This window comes from Bombina bombina, chromosome 1, assembly GCF_027579735.1.
Source record: "Bombina bombina isolate aBomBom1 chromosome 1, aBomBom1.pri, whole genome shotgun sequence".
Taxonomy (NCBI): Eukaryota; Metazoa; Chordata; class Amphibia; order Anura; family Bombinatoridae; genus Bombina; species Bombina bombina.
The window spans coordinates 561942148-561969973 of record NC_069499.1 but is presented as its reverse complement, the minus strand read 5'-3'; the positions used below and the strand labels follow the sequence as shown (position 1 = coordinate 561969973).

Here is a 27826-nt window from a genome sequence, read left to right as displayed (position 1 = left end):
AAATCACTAACATTCCAGATCTGATTTTATAAAGTGGAGAGTTTACAGTCACTTTAAAAGTAAAAACTTTTATTATGTCCTGGAAAAGAACTTAATGGAATTTTTGATTAGATATTCTATTTTCGTGATTAACTTTTGCATCTCTATTCAAAAGTTTTATTAAAATATAAAAAATCTGTGGAGGAAATGTGATTATTTAATTCAGTGAATTGTGGTCATAAGTAGGAAAGAACACGGTAAGAAACGAGCAAAGTGAACAAGATTTTGATTGACATACAGCCCTAATATTTCCCCTACATGTGTTGGTTGGCATCACCACTGACATAAGGAATTAAACTGTAGTGATACGGTAAGCAGAAATGACCTGTTACACTACTTACCTATTACACAAACCAGCCATGTTTAATTCACACAGATTCAGAACTTACAAACTGATAATGAAGCTTGCAACAAAGCTGCATATCAAGGGAGGGTAGTACTGATGGAGAGTCATTTTTTTACTAACTCTTTATGTTTTCTTATTTAAATCTCCATCATGGCCATTTACATCTCTTCTTGTCCAGGGCACAGCAGAATACTTGTAGGAAAGGGATTTATAAGTTTGAGACTTTTGAATCCTTTGGGAATTGGAGATGCTATAAAGATTAAAGGGACACTGAACTCAATTTTTTTCTTTTGTGATTCAGATAGAACATGCAATTTTAGGCAACTTTCTTATTTACTCCTATTATCAAATGTTCTTCATTCTCTTGGTATCTTTATTTGAAAAGCAAGAATGTAAGTTTAGATGCTTGCCCATTTTTGGTGAACAACCTGGGTTGTCCTTGCTGGTTGGACAGCACCAATAGGCAAGTGCTGTCCAGAGTCTGAACCAAAAATTGGCTGTCTCCTTACCTTAGATGCCTTCTTTTTCAAATAAAGATAGAAATTGGGTTCAGTGACGCCTTTAAGGGTGCATGTTTTAATATGGCCGTCAGTGGTATTCTCCTGTATGTTCAAGTAGCAGTATACGCTGATTTGCTGCCGCAATCTTCTACTAAGCTTATGCCACACTTTTGCTAAAACCACTCCTTTGCTTCTTCTTTAATTTCCCACCTCTTAAACGTGCACATGCTCACATCATTATGCTGGTCATCTCTAGGAACGGTAATTCCCAATACTTAAAGGAACAGTCTACTTGAAAATGACCTATTACCCAGTTTTGTATAACCAACAGTTATATTAATACAGTTTTTACCTTTTGCATCTAAGCCTCTACAGGCTGCCCCTTATCTCAGTTCTTTTGAAAGACTTGCATTTTAGCCAATCAGTGCTGACTCATAAATAACTCCACAGGAGTGAACACAATGTTATTTATAAGTCACAAAGCACACACACTGTCTAGCTGTGAAAAGCTAATAAAATACATTGAGATAAGAAGCGGCCTTCAATGGCTACCTATGTTTAGCCTTGAAAAAAGAATACCAAGAGAACAAAGAAAATTTTATGATAAAAGGAAAATTTTGACTTCACTGTCCCATTAATGTAAGCAGCGCTCATAGGTCACAAACACAAGCACATTAAACTGGGTGGTGAGCAGTGGTTGATTATTATATAATGGGGGGACACCACCTGCAAACTACTGCCCTAGACATCTAGGCAACTATTTATTTCAAAATTATTCCTAGGTATAAAATATCTGCTTCTTTGGTTCCTGCTCTTTGAGAGAAGAATCAATCTGAAGAGTCCATTTAGGAATTAGAGACCATGGGGCAGATTAATTAAGCAGTGGATGCTGCAATCTACCCCCAACGATCGCCGGAAACAGAAGTTAAGAAGCAGCGGTCATAAGGCCTTAGGTAAGGGACTGCAATCATCCTGATCAGATACGATCTAGATGATTGACACCCCCTGCTAGCGGCCAATTGGCTGCAAATGTGCATAAGGTGGCATTGCACAAGCATTTTACCAGAAATGCTTGTGCAATGTTAAATCCCGATAGTGTATGCTGTCAGCATTTAGTGATGTCGGGCTACAGCGAATCATGTCTGCCCACCATTCGACAAATCAGCCCCTAGACAGAGCTAAGACGTATAACACGATGATCTTCTTTCCTTTTGGCTGCTGTTTGGTTCCATGACAGGCAAGGAAATATCTGTGAAAACTCCTGTTTTACATGCTTCCCAATTAAGGGCTAGATTACGAGAAAAAGTGAACGCTTGAGCACAATTAATGTTAACGCACGTCGGGTTAGCGCAACCTCATAGCTCTAGTAAAAATTTTTGCAAAACAAAAAATTATCATAAAGCACATCAAAAATACATTACAAAGTACAGTTACAATTATGATAACACCATAAAATTATTATTTTTTAAAATATTGCACCAAAAAAGTATAAGGGCTCAAAGATATGAGGTCTCAGGCAAAGGGCTTTACCATAGAGATACATACATATACATCTCTATATTCATATACTTATATATTTAAATTTGCCGCTCATCGCTTCGCGACTCGCCCCCTTCGCTGGGCTAGGTGTTCATGCCGTGTCTGATGGCATGAGAACTAGGCTCACATTGGAGCCTATGGAAGCGCGGTCTCATGAGCGCAATGTTTCATTGCAATGATAAAGCAAGGTCGTGTTCGCATTGCTCCTAACTTGTAATAGAAGAGATGTAGAAAGTCCAGCACACTTGAATAAACTATGCATGCTGCAGGGGAGACTGCAAAACCACTTAGTCATAAGAAAAATTACAAAGAAGCAGCAGCACAGTATAAAGTAAGCATTTATTGGCACCAATAAAACACAAATGATTAAGGGGTAACCCCCAAAACGTTGTGGGTTTTTTTGTTGGTGCCAACAAATGCTTACTTTAAACTGTGCTGCTGCCTCTTTGGGATTTTTCACCTAACTTGTAATACCATTTGCATGTGTTGGAGTGAAAATAACACGCTCGCGTAAGCAATATTTTGCGCTCAACGGGTAATCTGGCCCATATTGAGGTTCATAACAAATCTTAATTTTTTAAAAATGTTATTAGTGCCTTTGTTCTAAGAATGTATATTAACTATGAAATGTGCCTTGTTCTTAAAGGGAAGGTCTACACCAGAATTTTTATTGCTTAAAAAGATAGATAATCCCTTTATTACCCATTCCCCAGTTTTGCATAACCAACAAAGTTATATTAATACACTTTTTACCACTGTGATTACCTTGTATATAAGCCTCTGCAGACTGCCCCCTTATTTCAGTTCTTTTGACAGACTTGCATTTTAGCCAATAAGTGCTGATTCCTATGGCGTGAGCACAATGTTTTCTATATGGCATACATGAACTAATGCCCTCTAGTTGTTAAAAAAAATGTAAAAATGCATTCAGATAAGAGGCAGCCTCCAAGGGCTAATACATTTGCATATGAGCCTCCTAGGTTTAACTTTCAACTAAAAATACCAAGAGAGCAAAGCAAAATTGATAAAAGTTAATTGAAAATTTTGTTTAAAATGACATGCCCTATCTGAATCATGAAAGTTTATTTTTGACTAGACTGTCCCTTTAAACTTGTATGGGGACGGGAAGATGCACAAACAGACACTCTATGTTACTAAAAACTTAAATAATTTGCCTGTGACACCAGCAAGCTGCAATTCTTGTATGCTTTCCTCAAACTTCTCCCTGAAATCTTTCATGCATTTATGGTTTTCCAGCTTTTTCTCATTCATGTGTTCCACTAGGCACCTTTGTGCTCAGTTTTTAAAGTGGCTAATTCTTTTATTGAGATGTTTGGATTCATAAAGGCTTGCTAAGGCTGTGAGCTGCTCACAGACATTGTAGAAATACTAAAATGAAATGCAACAAGTAAGAGAATGAAAGATCAAGTTGCCTTTGAGCTGTTTTAATGTAGTTCAATAGGTAGAATATTCTTGTAGTAGGCTGTAAGTTTTAAATGGTGGACTCCATTATTAATATCCACTCATTTGATAAAGGGCTTAATGTACAGTATAGCACGAGTGATGCAAGGGAACGTCAAACATATTAAAGGAATGACTATACCAACCTGCTAGCTGACATTGATTTTCAAAATTGGTACTCCTAAATTTTCAAACACTAAATTTGCTGAATAATTTAAAGACAGGTTTTCCAGAATTAATGTGTCATAACTCTTTAATTAGTTTCCCTTCTGCATTTATTCACATGCTGTTTTTACTATATCCTTTTTTTTCAGGTGATTCCTTCTGGTGTCTCCTTGATATTGTCCCCATCAAGAATGAGAAAGGTGAAGTGGTTCTTTTCCTTGCTTCGCATAAAGACATCTCAAGGACCAAGAATATTCTGTCTCCAGGAAGCAGTAAACCAACAGGTAAATGATAGCGAGCTCTGTAGCTGTACATACTAGCATGTCTAACATAAGATACACTATCAAATGTCCGATAGCAGCAAATGAAAAGGAATATTTACACAGATATGTCAGTGTATAATTGTATTCATTTTGTCTCCTGAGGTCTATTAAATCCCTTAAAGGTTTCTATTCTTCTCTCTTGTATCATCTAGGCCAGGGTTCTTCTTTTTCCCCAAGACCCAGTGCCATGATACCACATACCTTTGGGACCCAATTTTTATACTTGGTCTAAAAATTTCTTAAGAAATAAACAACATGATAGCTGCAATTTTTGCCAAAGAGACTAAAATATGTCCATGCTTTATTGCTGATTGTAGTCAAATTTGAAAGTGTTGTAAAACGTAATAACACACACTCTCATACAACACACACACCACACACTCATACAACACACACACAATCATACAACAAACACACTCTAATACAACACACATTTTCATGTAACACACATACCACACACACTCTCATACAACAAACACACTTTCATATAAAAATCACTCACCCCATAAACTCTTTTACAACACACACACTTTCATATAACACACATTCTCTCGTACAACACACACACACACACTTTCATATAACACACACACACATTTTCATATTACACGAATACCACACACACACTCATACAACACACATACCACACACACTCTCATATAACACACACATCACACACACACTCATATAACACACACACACTCTCATACAACACACACCCCACACACTCTGATACACAGCACACACAAAATCTCAAACAATACACCACACACACTCCTACAACACACACACAAGTCGCGACTCAGTACACATGGTGTTGTGACCCAGTAATGGGTCCCAACCCGTGGTTTGAAGAACCCTGATCTAGGCTATATATACTACAGTAATGAAAGGTTTGTTTTTGTTATGAGTTTTAAAACCATCAACCATTTTAGCAGCTTTCCTTTAAATGCATTATTTCCCTTTAAACGAGACAATGCTCTTTGTAAAGTCTGTTATAATTTCTATATCCTGATGGCAACAATGTAAAGTAAAGACAAGTAATATGTTGGGGAATGTCTATAGCACCACTGATGAAGCCACTATCATTGTACTATGGTATATATATCCCTGCAGGGGGATGATTTGTACAAAGCAAGTTACGGAAGCATTTTTTTTATTAACGTTTTTTTCCCATTTATGAAATCTTACACAAATTATAGTTATAATAAATCATACAGTTAGTCAAGTACAGAACTAATACAATGATATCAAAGCTTTATCAGAAAACGATTGTTATTTAACAAAGCTAGAAGAAACTTTCAGGGCAGAAAAAGCATGTTTAACTGTGAAAGACTTGTAAGGGTTCAGTCATTTTCCAAATCGCCAGCATGATATAAAATATACAAAGTTCAACTAATAATCAGCACCAGGAGATCACAATGAGATTAGTCTTCAACCATTTGTCATCAAGTGGGCATAAGGCAGCCATTAAACCATTACTATAACCATTATATTATTATCTTTACAAGTTAAAAAAAAACACACTTAAAGGGACAGGAAACACTAACATTTTAATTCATGATTTGGATAGAACATACCTTTTAAACAACTTTAACCCCTTTACTACTGGGACTTTCAGAGAAAAAAAATGCCCAAAATACTGAAGAATATTTAGCATTTTTGCTATCACTCCAATTAAACAGAAATATTTATTTTATTATTTACCTGTCAAAACTATATATTTTTTTAAATTAGACAACTCAAGGTATTGATCTAGGCCCATTTTGGTATATTTCATGCTACCATTTCCCCACCAAATTAGATCATATAAAAAGATTGTTAATTTTTTCACAAACTTTGTTTTTTTTTACTGAAATTATTCACATACCGTTTGTGTAACCATGGCACAAATGGTTATAAAAGCTTCTCTGGGATCTCCTTGGTCTAGAAATAGCAGACATATATGGCTTTGCCATTGCTTTTTGGTAATTAGAAGGCAGTTATTTGTAGCTGTGCACCACACTTCTATTATTCCCAGCAGTGAAGGGGTTAATTAGGTAGTTTGTAAGGTTAATTTTAGCTTTAGTGTAGAGATTACCCTCCCACCTGGCACTTCCCATCCCCAAGCCTTCACTGTGGAATGCAAGGCTTCTCTTCCACTGATGGAATATTTAATTCCGCATCACCATGTACATAAAGGGTTTTGTGTAAATTATCCATTCAGACAGTGTCGAATGACAATACAATTTGAATTTGTGAAGTAAAACTGAAATACAATAGTTAAACTTGTAGATTAATAAAAAAAAATTCCTTGATGAGCTAGGAGATTGTGTCTATATTCTATATTGTATATATAGTCTATATTTGTATTTAGTTTTAAATATATATATTATAGTGCAAAGTAGTTTATGGTGTATTTTAATTAGGTTCATTTTTTTTTTTTTTTTAAACTGTGTTTTTAATTTAAATTTTTTTGTTGTTTTTAGGAGCAAGATTTTGTGTATGGGATATTGACATCCTGCAGAAGAAAGTGGCCGCAAGTTTTACAATAGTGTTTTTTTAGACTTTGTATAATATACATTGTATACATAGAGCCATTACAGTTGTACAAAACCATAAGTAAGTTCTCACTGTACAGAACGGGTTTACTAACACGAATATTGTGGTCCCACTGTACCAATCAGGATATTTAAAGTAAACACATTTACTACAGTCTGACTGCGATATTGGAAGTAAACCCATTCTGTAAAGTGAGAATGCACGTACATTTTGTGAAATTGTAGTAGCTCACTATAAACAATGTTAAAGAAACACTTCCTTTTTTTAAAATGCGCTTAACAAAGTGAAAGTTTAAAACCACACTTTTGTAAACTGGAAGACTAGCAGCCACTTTCTTCTGCAGAATATTGATTTCCTGTGCACAAAATCCTGTTCCTAAAAATAAAAGATCAGTGCAGGAGCTCATTCTAATTGGCTGCAACAAAGAAAGTGCAATAAACATATTGTAGAGGCTTTTGAAATGCTGTATCTCTAGCCTAAAAAAAAATGGTAGTTAAAATGGTAATAAAATCTCTATACGTGTTGCAGTCATGTACCGCCCCCCCCCCCCCCCCCCCCGGCTCCCCAACTCAATTTTTAGATCACTTTGCTGCCTGGCTTCCATATTTCCTTTCCTCAGACTCCCTTGCCCTCATTCTTGGCAATTTCAACATCCCTCTTGACAATCTCACTGCCTCCTCTGCAAAACAACTTCTTCAACTCACTTCTTCTTTCGGCCTGTCACAATGGACTGACTCCTCACAAAGATGGTCAATCTCTTGATCTGATTTTCACCTATTGATGCACTATCTCAAATTTCACAAACTCCCCTTTTCCTCTTTCTGACCATCATCTCCTAACTTGCAACATCACTTCCCTCCCTACAACTCCCCCTCCCTCTACCCCTCACACCAAACTTCACAGAAGCACTAAGTCATTAGATCTGCAACAGCTCGCTAGCTCTCTCAAACCTCTCCTCTCATCCATTACCTCCTTTTCCTGCCCTGACCAATCTATCTGCCATTATAACTCCACCCTTACATCGGTTATTGACAATCTGGCCCCTCCAACCATAGCTCAGAAACCACACTCTCATCCTCAGCCCTGGCATACTCCTCTGATGGTACCTATGCAGATGTTCCCGTACTGCTGAGCGACATTGGAGGAAATCTCGGAGTTCAGCTGACTTTCTTCACTACAAGTTCATCCTGAACTCCTACTATTCTGCCCTTAATCTTTATAAGCAACAATACTTCTCTAATCTCATCTCTACTCTTACCTCTAACCCAAAACGTCTGTTTTCCACGTTCAAAACTCTTCTCCGCCCATCCCCACCTCCTAATACAACTTCTCTCTCAGCTCAAGATTTTGTCAGCTACTTCAATAACAAAATTGATTCCATCAGAAATTAAATCAGTTCTCAACATACTACCAATCTCCCACCCCCTCAAAAGCTCACAATCATCCAAAACCCAAATATCCAAAAATGTAGCGCTTTTGCCCCAGTTAACGAGGATGAAGTTTCTGCCCTTATCCTGTCCTCCCACCTCACTACCTGTCCCCTCGACCTCCAGATACTCCCCACCCCCTTCGATCTGCTTACAATCTCCTCCTCTTCTCCTCTTTTGTTACTTCCTCAAAATTCCCATTTACAGGACTTCTTTAGACTGGCCCCCATCTTGTGGAACTCCCTGCCTCGCTCCACAAGACTCTCACCTTGTTTTAACAGCTTCAAGCACTCCCTAAAGACTCTACTATTCAGGGATGCACACAACATACACTAACCTTTCCTAACTCCATTGCTTTCCCCTTGAACCCCTTAGAATGTAAGCCTATGAGCCCAGCTGTTTGCAGATCGCCTTCATAAGTGCCGACTACAACAGTGAAACTCTCGGCAGGGCCCTTTACCCACTTGATCCCTAAAAAAGTTATCCTGTATACCGACTATGTTTACAGCGCTGCGGAATCTGTTGGCGCTCGACAAATACCTGATAATAATAATAATTTTTATGCAGAAATTTTCTAACCAAGTGTTTAATTTCTAATTTACCACCAAACACCATGTTGACTTTTCCTGTTTAATTACAGTATTGTTTCTCCATGCATTTTGCCTGTTACACCTATAATAATAAATCGCAAATCCACCAATTCCAAGTTTGGAGTCTGAAGTCATATAGGCCATAAAGTGCCTTGGCCTACAGAAAAGGGTGAAGTTTGTTTTGTCTTTGTTTAGTTTTTTAATGTGTAGCTATTCAAATTTAATTTTAAAGAAAGCATTAGTAGGAATAGTCATACTTGCAACGGCACATTCTGAAGTCCTGATGCTTATGTATCTGCTTATTTATGTGAAAACAAATTCTACTCTGAAATAATTTATTTCCTTTTCTGATCTTCAATTATTAATGCAACATAAAGCTTTTAAAATGTCTTGAAGATATGGTGATGAATGGTGCTCTCTGTGGATTGATTTGTATAATGTTTTATGATTAAAATTAACTAAGACTGTCTTGAATTTTTAATAAGCAAGAGATTAGATTGTGATATCTGTTCTGGAAGATCTCAATTAGGGGGTTCCACTTGAACTAAGACACATTTCATGCTATTAAGACACCCTGTTTGTAGAATTGAATGTTGCAGGCAAAGGCCCTTAGACAGTAGCCAATCAGTGAGAGTATAGATCCTAATTTTTCTCTTTCAATCAACAAGGTCCTCAACCTCACAATCTTTGATTTTTTTACATTTGGCGTACTGAATGGGCCACCTGAGGAATGGGCCTATACAAAATTGCAGGTCAATATCTTTTGTATTTACGATGTTATAGGGGTGCAACATTTGGAATTTTGACCTTTTTTCACCATCTTGTTAACTTTAACATTTAATATTTCGGTAACAATGGCACCTATAGAAATTATTCAAGCGCATTTGGAAATGTCTTGAAGAGCTCTTTCATATGAATCGACATTTTGACAGACTTTTTCTCAAAAAGGGTTCTTTGTGCTGTCGAGATTATTTAAGAATGCTTGATAGTAGTTCTTAGGCCTGCCCTTTGGGCATGGTAAAATAAGCAACCTATATTAATAATGTAGGTATAAAATTGTACCATTAAATCATATTATATCCAATTATTTGCCCATACACTTACATCCCAATGGGGAGTGTGGGGTGCCCTAGTGGTCAGAAAGTGTAAATCTAGGAAAAAAAGAAAAAGTAAACACTATCCAGGCACACACTTAAACACATAGGTAAATCCAATAGTTGGGACCATAAATAAAACTTAACATTTATTCAAATTGTTAAAACAACATCCTACATGGAGTATCTTAAAATAACTTTAAAAAGATACAAAGTAGCATAGTCGGAGTCTCTGGAAGCTAACACACAAACAATGTATCAATACTAATGGTATTATAAAGCAGAGGATCGTTAATCCAAAAATTAGATATATCAACAAATGAGAACAAAATCAGAGGCCCATTGTGAGACATCCACATAGTTGGAAAAACTCCCTAGCAATTTACCGACTATACTTCCGTGATGCCCACAAAAGTGGGATATGGGATGGGCTTATCAGACTATTTCTCAGTAGATGGCTGCTCACAATTATTGTAAAAATAAAAATAAAAGAAGCAACCTCCCAGGGCCTAACGCTTTGGGGGCCCTGCACTTTCAGGGGTGAGGCTATGAGAAGGTGCAAAGTATATCCTATATTTAGTTTATGAAGAAATGTTTAAGGTATCAGGAAGTGTAATATATACTTATTCTTTATATAGGTAACATTGAATGTTGGGACAGGGGTGGGCCATACAGGGGGCATGGCATATAAGGGGAGGGGAATAATTTGTCTTGCCCAGGGCCCTACAAATGCTAATGGTGTCCCTTTTAGTTCTGTTCTCCTCGTGGAATTATTTAAAGCCACTCTTTACCCTGAAAATAGGGTGTCTCGCTAGGGAGAATATACTGCACTTTCATATGGGAAGGAGATGCATAATGATAATCATAATTTTAAAAATCATACAAAATTAATAATTGAACCATTCACACAAAAATATTGTATTGTAAGGTGTATCAAAAAAGATTGTTCAGTAAAAACATATTTTATTAAAAATGGATATGTATGTAAGTTACACAGGAATAAATCATATTAAATTTTAATTTTAGAACACTGGATGTACAAAAAACACATTGAAATTCGTACATAGCATTTTTGTTGTTCTTTTGTAAAATGGACTCTCAAATCCCAGTGTAATTATCTAAACATTTCTGCCCTACAGAACTTAAAAGGTGGCAAGCGTTTATCAAAATACTCAAAACACTAATTACTCTAAAAGGAAAACCTATGCATTCAAAAATAACAGCAAATTTAAGGTACGGAGCACTGAAAACAGCATCATTTGATTTGTATTATGTGTAATATTAAAGTTTAAACATACATTGGTTTCTTCTTGTGTAATTCGTCCCCTATTGTAAACTTTTACATAGTAAAGAGCTCTCATTATTTCTATGGGAGACACCTCACCACCCATTTTCTTTAATAATTGCACAAAGACTGTCCCTGCAAAGCTAAACGTGTTTTTTCCCATTTTTGCTAGCAAACTTTTGATCATCCGGCCCGTGTGGAGAAATTGTAGTGCAGACTTCACAGGGGCTGAATCGAATGGAATGTTCAAAGAAAAAAGATGTGCAAGATATCTCTCATTTCTATATCTGAAGGAGAGACAAGCCCAGTGCAATATAGCATTGTATTTTACATTGCTTTACACTTCAGATTTGGTCCTTTCTGTATTATTACATTTAAGCTTTGCACTTTCTATTTTCTATTTTAATACATTTATATTTAGATCCAGCAGTGATTTTATAAATTCTTATTATGTTTTGAAAGTTTCTGTGTTACTTTAACAAATCATATTGTGTATATTTCTGTGTAGAATTTGCTGCATTGTAGGCTAAAAATGACAGCTTCAGAAAGTGGGATGGACAGGACAGTTCCCTGGGCTGACCATAGGATTTCCCAGGAAGTGTTCCCTCTATGGCCAGTTTTGTGTGTGGCCCAGCAGTGAAACTATACCTTGCAGTCTGCATTGTGCAGTGTTTGCTAATTGTGAGTGTGGTTACCTAATCAACTGTTTCACTGCTGTGCCGCACACAAAACTGACTTAAAAGGGAACACTAAAGCTCTCTCACAAGTCTTGTTAAATGCTTTAAGCATTTTAAACAAGATGGTCTCACTGATTTTTCTTGCCAGCTTTATGCAGGTGAAGTTTGCTTAAAATTCACAATGCACTTATTAAAAAGGGACACTGAACCCGCATTTTTTTCTTTTGTGATTCAGCATGCAATTTTAAGCAACTTTCTAATGTACTCCTATTATCAAATTTTCTCCATTCTCTTGGTATGTTTACTTGAAAAGCAAGAATGTAAGTTGCCGGTCCATTTTTGGTGACCAATCTGGGTTGTCCTTGCTGATTGGACTGCACCAATAAACAAGTGTTGCCCACGGTCCTGAACCAAAAATTTGCTGGCTCCTTAGCTTAGATGCCATCTTTTTCAAATAAAGATAGCAAGAGAACGAAGAAAACTTAATAATAGGCGTAAATTAGAAAGTTGCTTAAAATTGCATGCTCTATCTGAATCATGAAAGAAAAAATTTGGGTTCAATGTCCCTTTAACTGACACAAAAGTAATATATACTAAACTATAGGCAAAAGCAAGTTAAACTGTAGTGGAAACATTTCAATTTAATTTGTAATTGATACAAACTGAGACTTTATATCATCCCGGGGTGTTCTGCAATTACCTTCTCTCTCCTGTGGGAAATTATGTATCCCAGAGAGCTTCATTAATTTCTATGTAAGACATCTTTCATCTCTCTGGGACTTTCAGGTTCCACCATTTTTCTTATAGAATTCGACACATGTGAAGTCTGTACTATAATTAGATAATATTTTTTTATCAGGCCATAGAAAGTGATGAAGCTCTCTTGGAAAATTAAGCTGTCATTTGTTTAGTTTTATTTTAAAGTGATATGAAACCCTAATTTTTATTTTATTTTTTATTCAGAAAGAACATCCAATCTTAAACAATTTTCTATTTTACTTCTATTGTAAATTTTTCTTATTTTACTTGGTATCTTTTGCTGAAAAGTGGGAATGTAAGCTCAGGCCCATGTCTGGTGTACTATATGGCTGCAGTGTTGCAAGAATGTTATCCATTTGCAAGAGTACTAGATGGCAGCACTATTTCCTGCCATGTAGATCTCCAGACCCCTACCTAGGTATCTCTTCAACAAAGAATACCATGGGAACAAAGAAAATTTGACAATATAAGTAAATTGTATTTTTTTGTATGCTTTGTCTGAATCACAAAAAATACATTTTTTTGAGTTTGTTTCCCTTTAAATAGAAGAAATAAATATTTTTGGGGTTTGTATCCATTTAAATAGAAGAAATACAAAGTACAATGTAATTTGTAAAAGATACACATAATACATGATCCTAATATGTTAAAGTTACACAAACTGTGAAAGCACAATCAGAATTTGTAAAATCACAATCCTAAATTCACTGCTGAATAAAAAAAAATACAAAATAGAAAATACAAAGTTTAAAAGTAATAAAACAATCTAAAGTGTAAATTAATATAAAATACATAGCACAGGGGGCGGAGCCAAGTCACGCTGGGACATGGCCGTGTTTCTTTAGTGCTCCGTAGCTGTTGTAGCTCACCTAAGATATAACAGGCAAGTGGAAGTTTTAATTTGTTTGTAGTTGATCCCTAACACTTAAGGCAGGTCTTGGATCAAGGGGTGCGGATCATCAAACACCCTGAAGACTTATAAACTGCCTGTTATTCTGGGACTTCTGGAGGCCTGGCCACCATCTAAAATCCATCTGAGGAAGGCCTCACAGCACACTGGGTCGCTTTCTTACTATCCAGATCTGCCACTTACTACCCGGGTGTGGTCACCATCGGACCTGACACAGACCACCCTTTACCACCTCAAAACATACCTGGTTGACCATCAGAGGCTCGGATACCAAGCGGCCTGACAAGGTGGATGCCGTGCCGTCATCGTCACGCTCCCTTCATATCAGATCTGGATGCGTGCGGTGGTGTAACCAGACGAGATCGGTAAGTCACCTGCCTTTGAAGACCATCTTCAACCCTTTCGCCCACAAAGTCCCTCAGATGGCTGGTGCATAGGTAGTTTCGCATTGCTGGAGTAGTATCACATTGCTAGAAGGCAGAGCGGCAAGTGGTGGGGATAAGTCCAGAGAGTGAATATTAAGTGTGGGTTCTAGGTTAATACCTAGCAACTAACAATATTAATTAACCTACTCACACCACAGAGCCCGTTAATAAAATCAAGCTGGATATCTGGCAATTTACAAATCCCTATATGTATGTAACCAAAAATATAAGGTTTCTTTAATTCCTTCCTTCTTAATACTGCAAAAAAAGGAAGCTGAGAACAGTTAGTCTGCCAGATAAAAAAGCAGGTCTTGTAGAAAAACACTACATATACTACTGGTACTACAAACTATCAAACAGTAGTCTATTTTGACCCTTACAAATATTAGAAGGACAATATAGAGTGGTGGATACGCTCTGTAAGGAAAGTACCAATACTCTTCACCAATCAAAGTAGGTTTTTTGGGTGGTTTTTAAAACTGAGATTGGCCCAAGCCAGATACATCCTTAAATAATTTCCGAAACCTGCAAATCCCACCACATACATACTGGAGGCTGCTATCCTGTCTCAGCGCAAAGGTCCCAAAGCAGACAAGAACAACAAACCAATAGCAACTACACCTTCTGTCTCCACTTTTTTCAATACTTCAAACTCAATATCTACTGAGCCTTCTCAGCATCAAGACAAACTTACGCCATAGATACAAATGGAGTCTGTGCCCTTACAACATAACTCTCTGCTAGTTTTGCAGTCACAAATCTCAGATCTCCCCTCAAAATCCAATCTCAAATCTCTAAAGTCCTTTATAAAGGAAGAAATGCGAGACCTTAAAAAAGATTTGAATGATATGGGCTCTAGAATCGAATACCTCAAGGAGGGTCAAGAGGATCTTAATAATTTGGTCAGTTCAAATACAAAACAGATATCGATACAGGACTCAATTGTACATACTTACAGTAAAAACTTGAAGACCTTGACAACCGTGGGAGGTGAAATAATCTCAGGATTAGAGGAATACCAGAAGAAGTCCAGCAAGAGCAATTTAAACTTTATGTTAAAGATTTATTCAATTTCTTACTTCCTAGATCACTGCGGCTCCAAAATGAAGACATAGAGGGGATCCATAGAGCGGTTAGACCGCCCTCTAATCCTCCGGCCCCTCTAAAAGACCCCCTCCAAGAGACGTGATTATGAAGTTTCTACTGTATACCACTAAAGAAGAGCTGTGGCAAGCAGCAACGACAAGATGCAACATCACCTTTAAGGATCACAACCTGCAAATATATCAAGACCTCTGTCCGCAAACTAAACAAAGGAGGAAAAAGGTTAGATTCATCAACAAAGCATTGCAAGAAAATAATATAAGATACCGTTGGGGATTCCCATTCAGTTTAATAGTCTCCCACAATGGCTCACAAATCATCTACAAAAATTTCCAGGACTTAGACAATCTGACGAAGAAACTGAATGTTACCATTGTACCTCCGGTGGATAATGTCTTGGAAACTCCCCCCCTCACATGAATCAGGATCCTCCTAGAAAACAAAGCCTACAATGGATCAAATCTCAATCTAAAACAAGGAAAACAGAGCCTTCTCCGCCAGACCACCCCTAACTCCAATACCGGTACTGTCCATCTACATTCAAAACTGGGACTGGGCATCAGTTCTCCAGGTCTGGGACAATCTGAGACCAGTAATGACAGTAATCACATAATGTCAAGGGGTTTACCATCCCTCAGAAAAGATCTGTTGCATTCAGGGATTACAAAATACTTAAATGCGATATAGTAGTGCTCCAAGAGACCCATTTTAAGAAGGGTCATGAACCTTGTTCCTCATTTAGGAAATTTGGCATAACTTATTTTGCCTCTAATACCACCAAACACAATGGAGTGTGTATAATGATTAGCAAAAACATCCCATTTAATGTTAACTCAATCATTAAAGACAGGGAGGGAAGATACCTGATGCTATCTGGGACTCTACATCACAAATCTATTACCTTGGCCAATATATACGCGCCTAGCTTAGACTCCCCTCGTTTCTTCCACTGCATCTGTAAAATAATTTTAGAAAACACTAGAAACAGCCTGGTTGTCGGCGGAGATTTTAATGTTGCATTGGACCCTTCTATTGACTGTTCCATAGGAAAATCGTTTGTCTCTAGCAAAACATTGTCAAGTCATACACACAGAAATATACCCTATAACCTGGTTGGATCTTGTCATGATTGGCTGTATCCTTAGTTTTCCCACACAAACACCTCTAACGAGAACCTGAAGATTAGATGAATCCCTTTTAAAAGATCCCTTAATACGCATTCAAATGACCAAGTCTATTGAAGATTATTTTAAATTAAATAACACTCCAAACATAAGCCCTCAGCATATATGAAATGCTCATAAATGTGTTCTCAGAGGAGAACTGATAGCTCTGAAAGCAGCCAAAATAAAACAGCAGCACATCTATTTAACTTCTTTGCTGGCCGATCTAAACAAACTTCAAGAAATTCATAAAATATTTCCCAAAGACCACTCTCTTCTTGAAAGCCTAGAGCATAAAAGACAACAACTCAATTGTTACCTAGGGACTGAGGCTAAAAGAAATGCACTATATCTTAAAAAAACCTTCTAGGGTGCTAACAGACAGGGGAAGCTATTAGCTAGACAACTAAGGAAAAAAACACTTAACAGATATATTTTACACTTTAAAGATGACAAGGGGAAAGACTGGTATACGTCAACCGACATTGCGGAAAATTTTAGACAATACTATGAAACACTATATAATTTGAATCAAACTCATCCCCCTCCATCAGACACATCTATACAAAACTACTTAGCACAATTATGCCTACCCAGAATAACCGAAGAGCAAAGAGATGGTTTAGACGCACCCTTTTCAGAGGAGGAAATCCAGCTGGCGATTAAATCATTTAAAAATGGAAACTCTCCAGGTTCCTAGGCTTTAGTAATGACTATTACATCACATTTAAATATCTTTTATTACCCCACCTCCTAACCTACTTTCAAAGTATAGAGGAAGATAGAAAATTTCCTCCCATAGTGTAAAGTTTAAACAGTATAACTGATAAAACTTGTGTTTATAAATTATAGATTTGTAGCTGAGATTTGCTTCTAAGGAAAAATGTTATTAACCTTAGCAATAAACAAAATCAGCAGAGTTAATTAAGTAATGAATGGGTTCTCATTTAACATGAAAACGAATTGTGCAGAGACAAGCAGGTAATACAAATATATGCCCAGGAATAGATACTTTGTATTTTACTTTAGAGTTCAGTAAAATGTATACAAATATATCTGTATGAGAGAACTAGAGGTTTGTTTCAAGTAAAGCACAGACATATATACGGCGAGATTAAGAGTTTGGCGTTAGCCTTAAAAAGCAGCGTTGAGAGGTCCCAACACTGCTTTTTATCTAACGCTGGTAGTACGAGTCTGATTGGAACAGCCAATAGAATGCAAGCTCAATCCTATTGGCTGATCCAATCAGCCAATAGGATTTTTCCTACCTTAATTCAGATTGGATGACGTCCCTTAAAGGAACCTTCATTCTTCGTTAGGACGTCGTTTGAAGAGGATGGCTCCGCGTTGGCTGGATAGAACCTTAATCCTTCATCTTGGATGACGTCCCTTAAAGGAACCTTCATTCTTCGTTAGGACGTCGTTTGAAGAGGATGGCTCCGCGTCGGCTGGATAGAAGATGGTTCCGCTCCGTAAGGATGAAGATAGAAGATTCAGCCTGGATGAAGCCTTCTGCCGTGTGGAGGACCTCTTCTGCCCCGATTGGATGAAGACTTCTGCCGTATGGAGGACCACTTGTGCCCGGCTGGCTGAAGACTGCTCAAGGTAGGGAGATCTTCAAGGGGTTAGAATTAGATTTTTTTAAGGGGGGATTGGGTGGGTTTTAGAGTAAGGGTGTGTGGGGAGTGGGTTTTAATGTTGGGGGGGTATTGTATTTTTCTTTTTCAGGTAAAAGAGCTGATTACTTTGGGGCAATGCCCCGCAAAAGGACCTTTTAAGGGCTAATTGTAATTTAGTATAGGGTAGGGAAATTTTATTATTTTGGGGGGCTTTTTTATTTTATTAGGGGAATTAGATTAGGTGTAATTAGTTTAAAATTATTGTAATTCTTTTTTATTTTCTGTAATTTAGTGTTTTTTTTTTTAGCAATTTAGTTTATTGAATTTAATTGTATTTAATTGTAGGTAGTTTAGGTAATTTATTTAATGATAGTGTAGTGTTAGGTGTAATTGTAACTTAGGTTAGGATTTATTTTACAGGTAATTTTGTACTTATTTTAGCTAGGTAGTTATTAAATAGTTAATAACTAATAACTATTCTACCTAGTTAAAATAAATACAAAGTTGCCTGTAAAATAAATATAAATCCTAAGCTAGCTACAATGTAACTATTAGTTATATTGTAGCTATCTTAGGGTTTATTTTATCGGTAAGTATTTAGTTTTAAATAGGAATAATTTATTTAATTATGTTAAATTAATTTTGTTTAATTTAAATTATATTTAAGTTAGGGGGGGTTAGATTTAGGGTTAGACTTAGGTTTAGGGGTTAATAACTTTAATATAGTAGCGGCAACGTTAAATGTAAGTAGGTGTCTGCGATGTTAGGGAGGGCAGATTAGGGGTTAATAAAATTTTACTAGTGTTTGCGAGGCGGGAGTGCGGCGGTTTAGGGGTTAATACATTTATTAAAGTGGAGGCGATGTCCGGTAGGCAGATTAGGGGTTAATAATTGTAGGTAGGTGGCGGCGACGTTGGGGGCGGCAGATTAGGGGTTTATAACTATAATATAGGTGGCGGCAATTTTGGGGGCAGTATATTAGGGGTTCATAGGGATAATGTAGGTGGCAGCGGTGTCCAGAGCGGCAGATTAGGGGTTAATAATGTAGGTGTCAGCGATAGCGGGGGCGGCAGATTAGGGGTTAATAAGTGTAAGATTAGGGGTGTTTAGACTCGGGCTTCATGTTAGGGTGTTAGGTGCAGACATATTTTTTATTTTCCAATAGGGAACAATGGGGCTGCGTTAGAAGCTGGACGCTGCTTTTTTGCAGGTGTTAGGTTTTTTCCAGCCAGCTCAGCCCCATTGTTTCCTATGGGGAAATCGTGCACGAGCACGTTTAGCCAGCTTACCACTACCGTAAGCAACGCTGGTATTGAGGTGAGATGTGGAGCTAAATTCTGCTCTACGATCACCTTTTTGCGGCTAACGTTAGCCCCGCACCCCTGTTAACGCCAAACTTGTAATCTCTGCGATAGTGTGGTAAAAGTTCAAGCAAGCATACAAACAATCGGCTAGATTACGAGTTGTGCGTTAGCCTTAAAAAGCAGCGTTGAGAGATCCCAACGCTGCTTTTTTCCTACCGCTGGTATTACGAGTCTTGCAGGTACAGGTGTACCACTCACTTTTTTGGTCAGACTCGAAAATACCACAAATCCACTTACGTCAATTGCGTATCCTATATTTTTAAAGGGACTTGCATAACGCCGGTATTACGAGTATTCCAAAAAGTGAGCAGTACAGCCTCTCCTGTCAAGACTGATACCGCATTTAAAAGTCAGTAGTTAAGAGTTTTATGGGCTAACGCCGTAGCATAAAACTCTTAACTAAAGTGGTAAAAAGTACACCAACACCCATAAACTACCTATTAACCCCTAAACCGAGGCCCCCCCCCACATCACAAACACTAAAGAATATTTTTTAAACCCCTAATCTGCCGAACCGGACAATAAAAATATATTAACCCCTAAACCGCCACCCTCCTGCATTGCAAACACTAGTTAAATTTTATTAACCCCTAATCTGCCGTCCCTAACATCATCGACACCTACCTACATTTATTAACCCCTAATCTGCCGCCCTCAACGTCGCCGCAACTATATTAAATGTATTAACCCCTAAATCTATGTCTAACCCTAACCCTAACACCCCCTAACTTAAATATAATTTAAATATATCTAAATAAAATTACTACAATTCACTAAATTATTCCTATTTAAAACTAAATACTTACCTATAAAATAAACCATAAGATAGCTACAGTATAACTAATAGTTACATTGTAGCTAGCTTAGGGTTTATTTTTATTTTACAGGCAACTTTGTATTTATTTTAACTAGGTAGAATAGTTATTAAATAGTTATTAACTATTTAATAGCTACCTAGTTAAAATAAATTCAAATTTACCTGTAAAATAAATCCTAACCTAAGTTACAAAAACACCTAACACTACACTAAAATTAAATTAATTACCTAAACTAAATACAATTAAATACAATTTAAAAAAATTATCTAAAGTATGAAACCCCCCCACTAAATTACAGTAAATAATAAAATAATTACAAGTTTTTTAAACTAATTGCACCTAATCTAATCCCCCTAATAAAATAAAAAAGCCCCCCAAAATAATAAAAAGCCCTACCCTATACTAAATTACAAATAGCCCTTAAAGGGCCTTTTGCGGGGCATTGCCCCAAAGTAATCAGCTCTTTTACCTGTAAAAAAAAGTACAATACCCCCAACATTAAAATCCACCACCCACACACCCAACCCTACTCTAAAACCCACCCAATACCCCCTTAATAAAACCTAACACTAACCCCTTGAAGATCACCCTACCTTGAGAAGTCTTCAACCAACCGGGCCGAAGTCCTCAACGAAGCCGGGCGAAGTGGTCCTCCAGATGGGCAGAAGTCTTCATCCAAGCCGGGAAGAAGAGGTCCTCCAGACGGGCAGAAGTCTTCATCCAGGCGGCTCCATTTTCAAGACATCCGATGCGGAGCATCCTCTTCAAACGAAGTCCAACTGAAGAATGAAGGCTTCTTTAAATGACGTCATCCAAGATGGCGTCCCTTCAATTCCGATTGGCTGATAGAATTCTATAAGCCAATTGGAATTAAGGTAGAAAAAATCCTATTGGCGGATGCAATCAGCCAATAGGATTGAGCTTGCATTCTATTGGCTGATCCAATGAACTTCAATCCTATTATCTGATTGGATCAGCCAATAGGATTTGTTCTACCTTAATGACAATTACATCACATTTAAATTAAAGATCTTTTATTACCCCACCTCCTAACCTACTTTCAAAGTATAGAGGAAGATAGAAAATTTCCTCCCATAGTGTAAAGTTTAAACAGTATAACTGATAAACCTTGTGTTTATAAATTATAGTTTTGTTGCTGAGATTTGCTTCTAAGGAAAAATGTTATTAACCTTAGCAATAAACAAAATCAGCAGAGTTAATTAAGTAATGAATGGGTTCTCATTTAACATGAAAACGAATTGTGCAGAGACAAGCAGGTAATGCAAATATATGCCCAGGAATAGATATTTTGTATTTTACTTTAGAGTTCAGTAAAATGTATACAAATATATCTGTATGAGAGAACTAGAGGTTTGTTTCAAGCAAAGCACAGAAATGTATCGCGTGGTATAAGTTCAAGCAATTCCTTATAAAAAAGTTATACAAAAGTTATACTTGCGGTTTCAGGCTTGCAAACAGATGTTAAATGGAGGTTTGTTATCCGAATATACCAGCTGCTTCAGAGATGTGTGTAGATTCACAAAGTTCCATGTAAGCAGGATTCCTAGCATGCTGACAGGAGGAAAATACTTTTGAAAAAGGTAGCCTGATTTGAGGTTGTTAAATCCAGAGTAAGAAACAACTAGACTTGTTAACAAAATACTCAAGCAATGTCTGCTCAAAGGAAGTGAGGTTAAGTAGCTTATGAGAGAAAAAGGGGTGGAGAGAGACTTAAAGGTACAGCATCATTACACATAGCTTTGCAAGCTAATATAACCCTGATACCAAAACCAAATAAATCTAATATACATATCCCAAATTATAGGCCGATTTCTCTGTTGAACTCTGATATAAAAATGTTCGCAAAAATTATAGCTAATAGGCTGAACTTGATCCTACCCAAAATTATACACCAGTATCAGGTGGGTTTCGTCCCTTACTGTAAGGCTAAGGACAATACAGTGCGTAACCTTCACCTGATGTGGCACGCCAAATCCAAAAATATTCCCTCAATCTGGCTCTCCACAGACGCGGAAAAGGCCTTCCCACCCATTTCAGATAACATGGAACTAGACAGAGCTGCCTTTTAACCCCCCTGCTTTTCACATGACTCATTGAAGCTCTGGCGACCAAAATTAGAATAAAAAAAATATACAGGGCCTTTGAATTGAGGGAGAAGAATATAAGTTGTCACTATTTGCAGATGACATCCTTTTCTCTCTTATGAATCTGTTTAAAACTACCCCCCCCCCCCTTGAGAGAACTAGAGTTATTTAACAAAGTGTCAAACTTCAAAATTAATAAAAAATAAATCCGAGATGTTGGGAGTGGCCATTGATCAACAAATGGAAACCCTGATTACCAAATTGTGCCCATTTAAATGGAGTAAAGTATTCCCTGAGATACTTGGGAATACATCTTGCGGATAACCAAGAAACACTAACTAAACTAAACTATGTCCCGATTAAAAATTATCTAATGAATAAGAGATCTCTTATCATGGAATAGGAAAAATCTCTCCTGGTTAGGTAGGATTAATACTATTAAAATGAATGCTTTCCCTCGACTGTTGTACATTATACAAACCTTCCCTATTCCCCTATCTAATAACTATATCTCGCAGGTGCAGCAGTTGTTTGGTTCATTAATTTGGAATAGGCACCCTCCTAGGATTAATAAACTCACTATGACGTGTTCCACCACCCAGGGAGGTTTAGGCGTCCCAGACATTGATTCCTACCGAAGGTCCATATTTCTCCATAGAATTCTTGATTGGAGAATACATAAAGACCATAAGAGATGGATTCTATTAGAAGAAAATCTAAATTTAAACGTACACCTCTATCTGCTGACAGTAAAAATTCCATATCCTTTATAGACAGATTAGTAACCCAATTACTCAGGAAATAATAAAAATGTGGGACAATACCACTAAAATAAATCCATACCTGTCTTCATGCCCAAGCCCATTGACATCAAGTCTCCACAACAATGAATTTTCTCTATTGTCACTTGATAGAAACCTGGAGACATATAATATTAATAGAGAGGTTTCAATTATGCACCTTACCACCAACAAACAGATGTGTACCCAAGAACAGCTGGTTGATAGGGGCCATTCCTGGGCTGCCAACTGGTTTTCCTACAGGGGAGTTCACCATTATATAACAACCCACCAACATTGCAAAAACATGTCCCATTTACTAACCAATATTGAAAAACTGTTCACTTCTACACCCCCAATTAGGCATAGTCTCTCACACGTCTACAACATTATCACTCAACCACCACCAGGTAACTTGTCACGCTCCATTGGGGTATGGGTGGATGAGCTGGGGGTAATTATCACACCCCAAACAGCAACTAACATTTTCCACAACACGAAATCCACCTCCTCTTTGGCCTCCATTAGGGGAATAAGCGACAAAATATTACACTGTTGGTATTTGACCCTTAAGAGGCTTCACAAATTATTCCCCAAAACTAACAACCGATGTTGGAGATGTGGACACATGGGTAGCAACATGAGCCATATGTGGTGGTGGTGTTCTCAAGTAAATATCATGTGGTGAAACATAATTAAAGAAATAGAGGGTATTTTTCAGACTGTCCTTCCATTGGATCCATTAGTATGGCTGTTAAATAAGACAATTTAATTACCCCAGGTCCATTTCAGGCCGCTGATAAAAAATTATGATAAACAGCGCAAAGGGTCTGGTAGCTCAAAACTGGAGGTTTTCTGAAACTCCTTCACTAAAACTATGACGAAATAAGGTCACAGATTTGATCGAACTAGAAGAATATGGATCTTACTTGTCTGGTAAAAGAGAACAATTTATTGAGCTACAAAACACATGGGAACAATATATTGAAAGCTTGATGAGCTAGGTTTCCTCTTGACCAATGTTCTAGCTCTGATTATAATCTATTTTGGTTTTGTTCATCTTTAGGTATCACAATAATTGTAATAAGTATGGGCATTGAGACTTTAATGTTATCGTTTGATTTACATCTGCAAAAAGGTTAAAACTAGAATCCATGATACATATATACGTGTACGATTAATATTACTCACAAGTTTGCCTTTTATGTAAACAGAGAAATTAATGTCATCTGTAATTTGTTTGTGATATTATGCACCCTTTTGTCCACGTATTGGATTCTTAATAAAAAGATTTTTGAAAAAAAAGAAGCACAAAGTGTAAATTCTGCAGAACTGTCATGGCATTCAGTGCTATATTGCACTGGGCTTGTCTCTCCTTCACATACAGAAATGCAGGAAGAAGTAAAGCAAAGTCTGCCTTTTATGAATTTCAGTAGGGATCTTGCAGTGTTGAAAATAATTTTAGATCATCTTTAGATCATCAGGCTCTCAGACAGACCAGAATAACAGAAATTCTTAGGTCAAAGTAATCGCCTAAATGAAGTGCCAAAAGCAGCTGAAGTATAACTTTTTACACAGAACTTACTCTGGTGAGCTGAGGAAGTTGTGAGGTAAAATATCGTCCTTTTTTACGTAGAGATGCTCAGATAATATTTTCCTGTCAGATTTTTACAGTTATACTAAATCAGTTACAAGTGATTTAGCATATGAGTATTATGTCCCTTTAACAAGGAAAATATAGCATTTATCATATCAAACAGTTTTAGCTAATTGACTTCAAGTTCAATTTTAGAATTTAAGCTTTTTTAAATACCAGAATGAGATCATTATTATCTGATAATGTGGTAAATAACAGTGTTGTTTGTCTTACATTTTATCATTAAAAATGAAATAAAATAATTATAAATGCTTTTCAAAACAGTAAGAAATTGTTTTACTCCTTATAACAATTAACATTGTTTACCAGAATAAGGAACATTTAATGGAAATAAGAAAAATAAAAAAAAAGATTTTCCATTAGGATCAGTAGTAACTCTTGATGGTAATGCAGGAAATTCCAAAACACTAACATTTATGAAAAATGAATTCAGTACCAACATTGCTTTGGGATTATAATAAATGGATATAATTAGTTTGTTTTTCAAAATACATGTTTCAAATGAACTTAACTTAATAAATCATTTTTTTTATTCAAAATTCCTTAAAAATGTATAGAAAATATATCAATGTAATGGCTGCATTAAAAAATGACTATTAAATGTTTAAAAGGATAGTCTAGTCAAAATTAAACTTTCATAATTCAGATAGGGCGTGTCATTTAATCAGCTTTCCAATTACCTTTTATCATCAAATTTGCTTTGTTTTCTTGGTATTCTTTGTTGAAAGCTAAACTTGGAGTTGACTGTCCCTTTTATGTTTAATAATGTGTAATCAGTACAATGTTTAGTGTATTTGTTAATGAGTTATAGATCAACCTTGCTTATAAAAATATATATATCCATATTTCGTTGTACCTTATTGCGCTGCTTCCTCCGCCCAAAGTCGCTGTATTTTATTTTCCGTAGTCACTGCCTTCAGTGGGCGGTTATGCAAATTATGCATACGCCCATTCCTCTCTGTGTAATGCGCGCTCACAGCGGACCCTGATATCGTTATTGCGCATGTAAACAGTGGATCGCAATACTAGTTTTATTAGCAATCCTCTGTTTTCAACAGTTTCTTTACGCAGCGTTTTCTGGATCAATATTATAGTTTTATAATACTTTAAAATTATTATAAATAAAAGTGTAAGGTTAATATGTTATTTAAACTTTAAAAAAATGTTTCATTCTTATTGAAAAAAATCATAATCACTATATAAAATGAGCATTTATTTTACTTTTAAAACAGGCGGTATAAATTGTATAGTTTTTTGTAAATAACAATTACATGGACAATAGACCATAATATTATATACAATTTTACTTTCCACTTCTGTATCTACTTTTATTAATAGTAAATCAACTTATTGATTATTATTTATTATACTTATATTAGGCTATATATATATATATATATATATATATATGTGTGTACCCAAAAGCACACTCTCACTCGCCAACAAAACTCCAGACCAGGGTGCTTAGAGAATGTTCAAATGTATCCAATAATAAGCACTCTCTGAATTTAAACACAGCAAATTTAATAGGCAGTGACGTTTCGGGGCATTCACCCCTTCCTCAGACAACCAGAAATGTGATACAAACATTGTTAAATACCCAATAAGCCCCTCCCCCCATTACACATGAGCCAATCACCCAATAAGAGATAATGTTTACAAATCAGTTATTAAACATAAACTCAAACAATAATCATCATAATTCATATAAATATGTGCAATAGCAATATCAAATTCAGTGATCATCACTGGTTCAATAAGAATCCTCAGAGATAACTCAGTGATAAATTCAAATTAGAATTAAAATTAAAACTAAAAAGGGAACATGGAACAGTCTGATCACTCACAATCTGTCAATACAATTGTAAATAAAAATAAAATAAAACCCCAATGTCATAAATGGTAACTGGGCTAACATTCATTTGCACTGCATATACAAAATTGGATAAAGAATATCAGAGCAAGCACCATAGGAAAAGGAAAAAGCCGCCATTACTTACCACGCTAACTTCAGCGTGTTCGGCGGTGGGCGTGGTTACCCTAACTATTCAATGCAGAGGGCAGCCCACGTGACCAAAGACTGGTCAATCACACAGCCGGGATAGGGCATTGCCATGGCTACCCGCAATATACAAACCACGTTATATGTTATACGCCTATTACCAGGTCGCCATGGCAACGTCTCAACAGCAAAACAAATATAACCAGCACCATCCTATAGATCCGTGCCATCTCACTAGTAATCTGTGAAATTCGCCAAGATCCATATCTTAGAAAGCGATAAGGCGCATTGTTGTGTCAGGCGTTGCCATGGCAACCATTGACCACCACGGAAACAAACGCCATAAAACATGATCAGTGAAGTGTAGTCATGGCAACGCCAGATACCACAATAAGTCAGCTTAAGGGATATGAAGGTAGACATCAATATAGGCACAGGCTTATACATCCACAACTCCGATTGATCCATACTACTAGCACACATCACGGATATATCCAATCAATTGGATATAAAGATTCATGAGATATGAATGAGTAACGGATATAAACCATATTATAGGGACAAACAGTCACAAAGTTGGTATTCAACAGTCATATCTCATCAATGCTTAACAGCCAAGTGGCACACCATTACAATCAACCTTTATAACAATATGTACATTATGACCTACCCTCATACCTCAAGCATGTCAGTGAGACTAAATAGATGGTCCATGCACTCTCCTTAAATCCCAGAACCGTGGCCTCTCAATAGGGCCAGAGGAGTAAAACTTTCCCAGTAGCCCAACAGCATCAATATAGAGATATGTTTAGAGAAAACAATGCCAGTCCACATTGGTATTTAATCCACTAGGTTGCATCGTTTTCAGTCTATGGATCCATTTAGCTTCGACTTGTAACAGTCTTTTCTTCCTATTCCCCCTTCTTCTTAGGGGTGGCACGTGATCAATAAGAATAAAGCGTAGATCCTTCACAGTGTGGTTCATCTGCAAAAAGTGGCATGCCACCGGTTGTTCCGATACGCCTTCTTTGAGTGCAGTTCTAATGGCACTCCTGTGGTTCGCCATTCTTTTTTTTATGTCATCATCCGTCTTTCCGAAATAATGAATTCCACATGTGCCATTCAGAAGATACA

The 27826-nt window shown here is 36.8% G+C and overlaps 1 protein-coding gene across 1 annotated transcript in view; it reads left to right on the top strand.

Annotated features, from left to right (window-relative positions):
- LOC128645634 (potassium voltage-gated channel subfamily H member 8-like) overlaps positions 1-27826 on the top strand; it is a 1117245-nt gene that overhangs the window by 538536 nt on the left and 550883 nt on the right. Inside the window, exon 3 of the mRNA XM_053698756.1 lies at positions 4200-4334. Coding sequence (XP_053554731.1) covers positions 4200-4334 — 135 coding nt within the window. The remainder of the gene's footprint in view (positions 1-4199; positions 4335-27826) is intronic.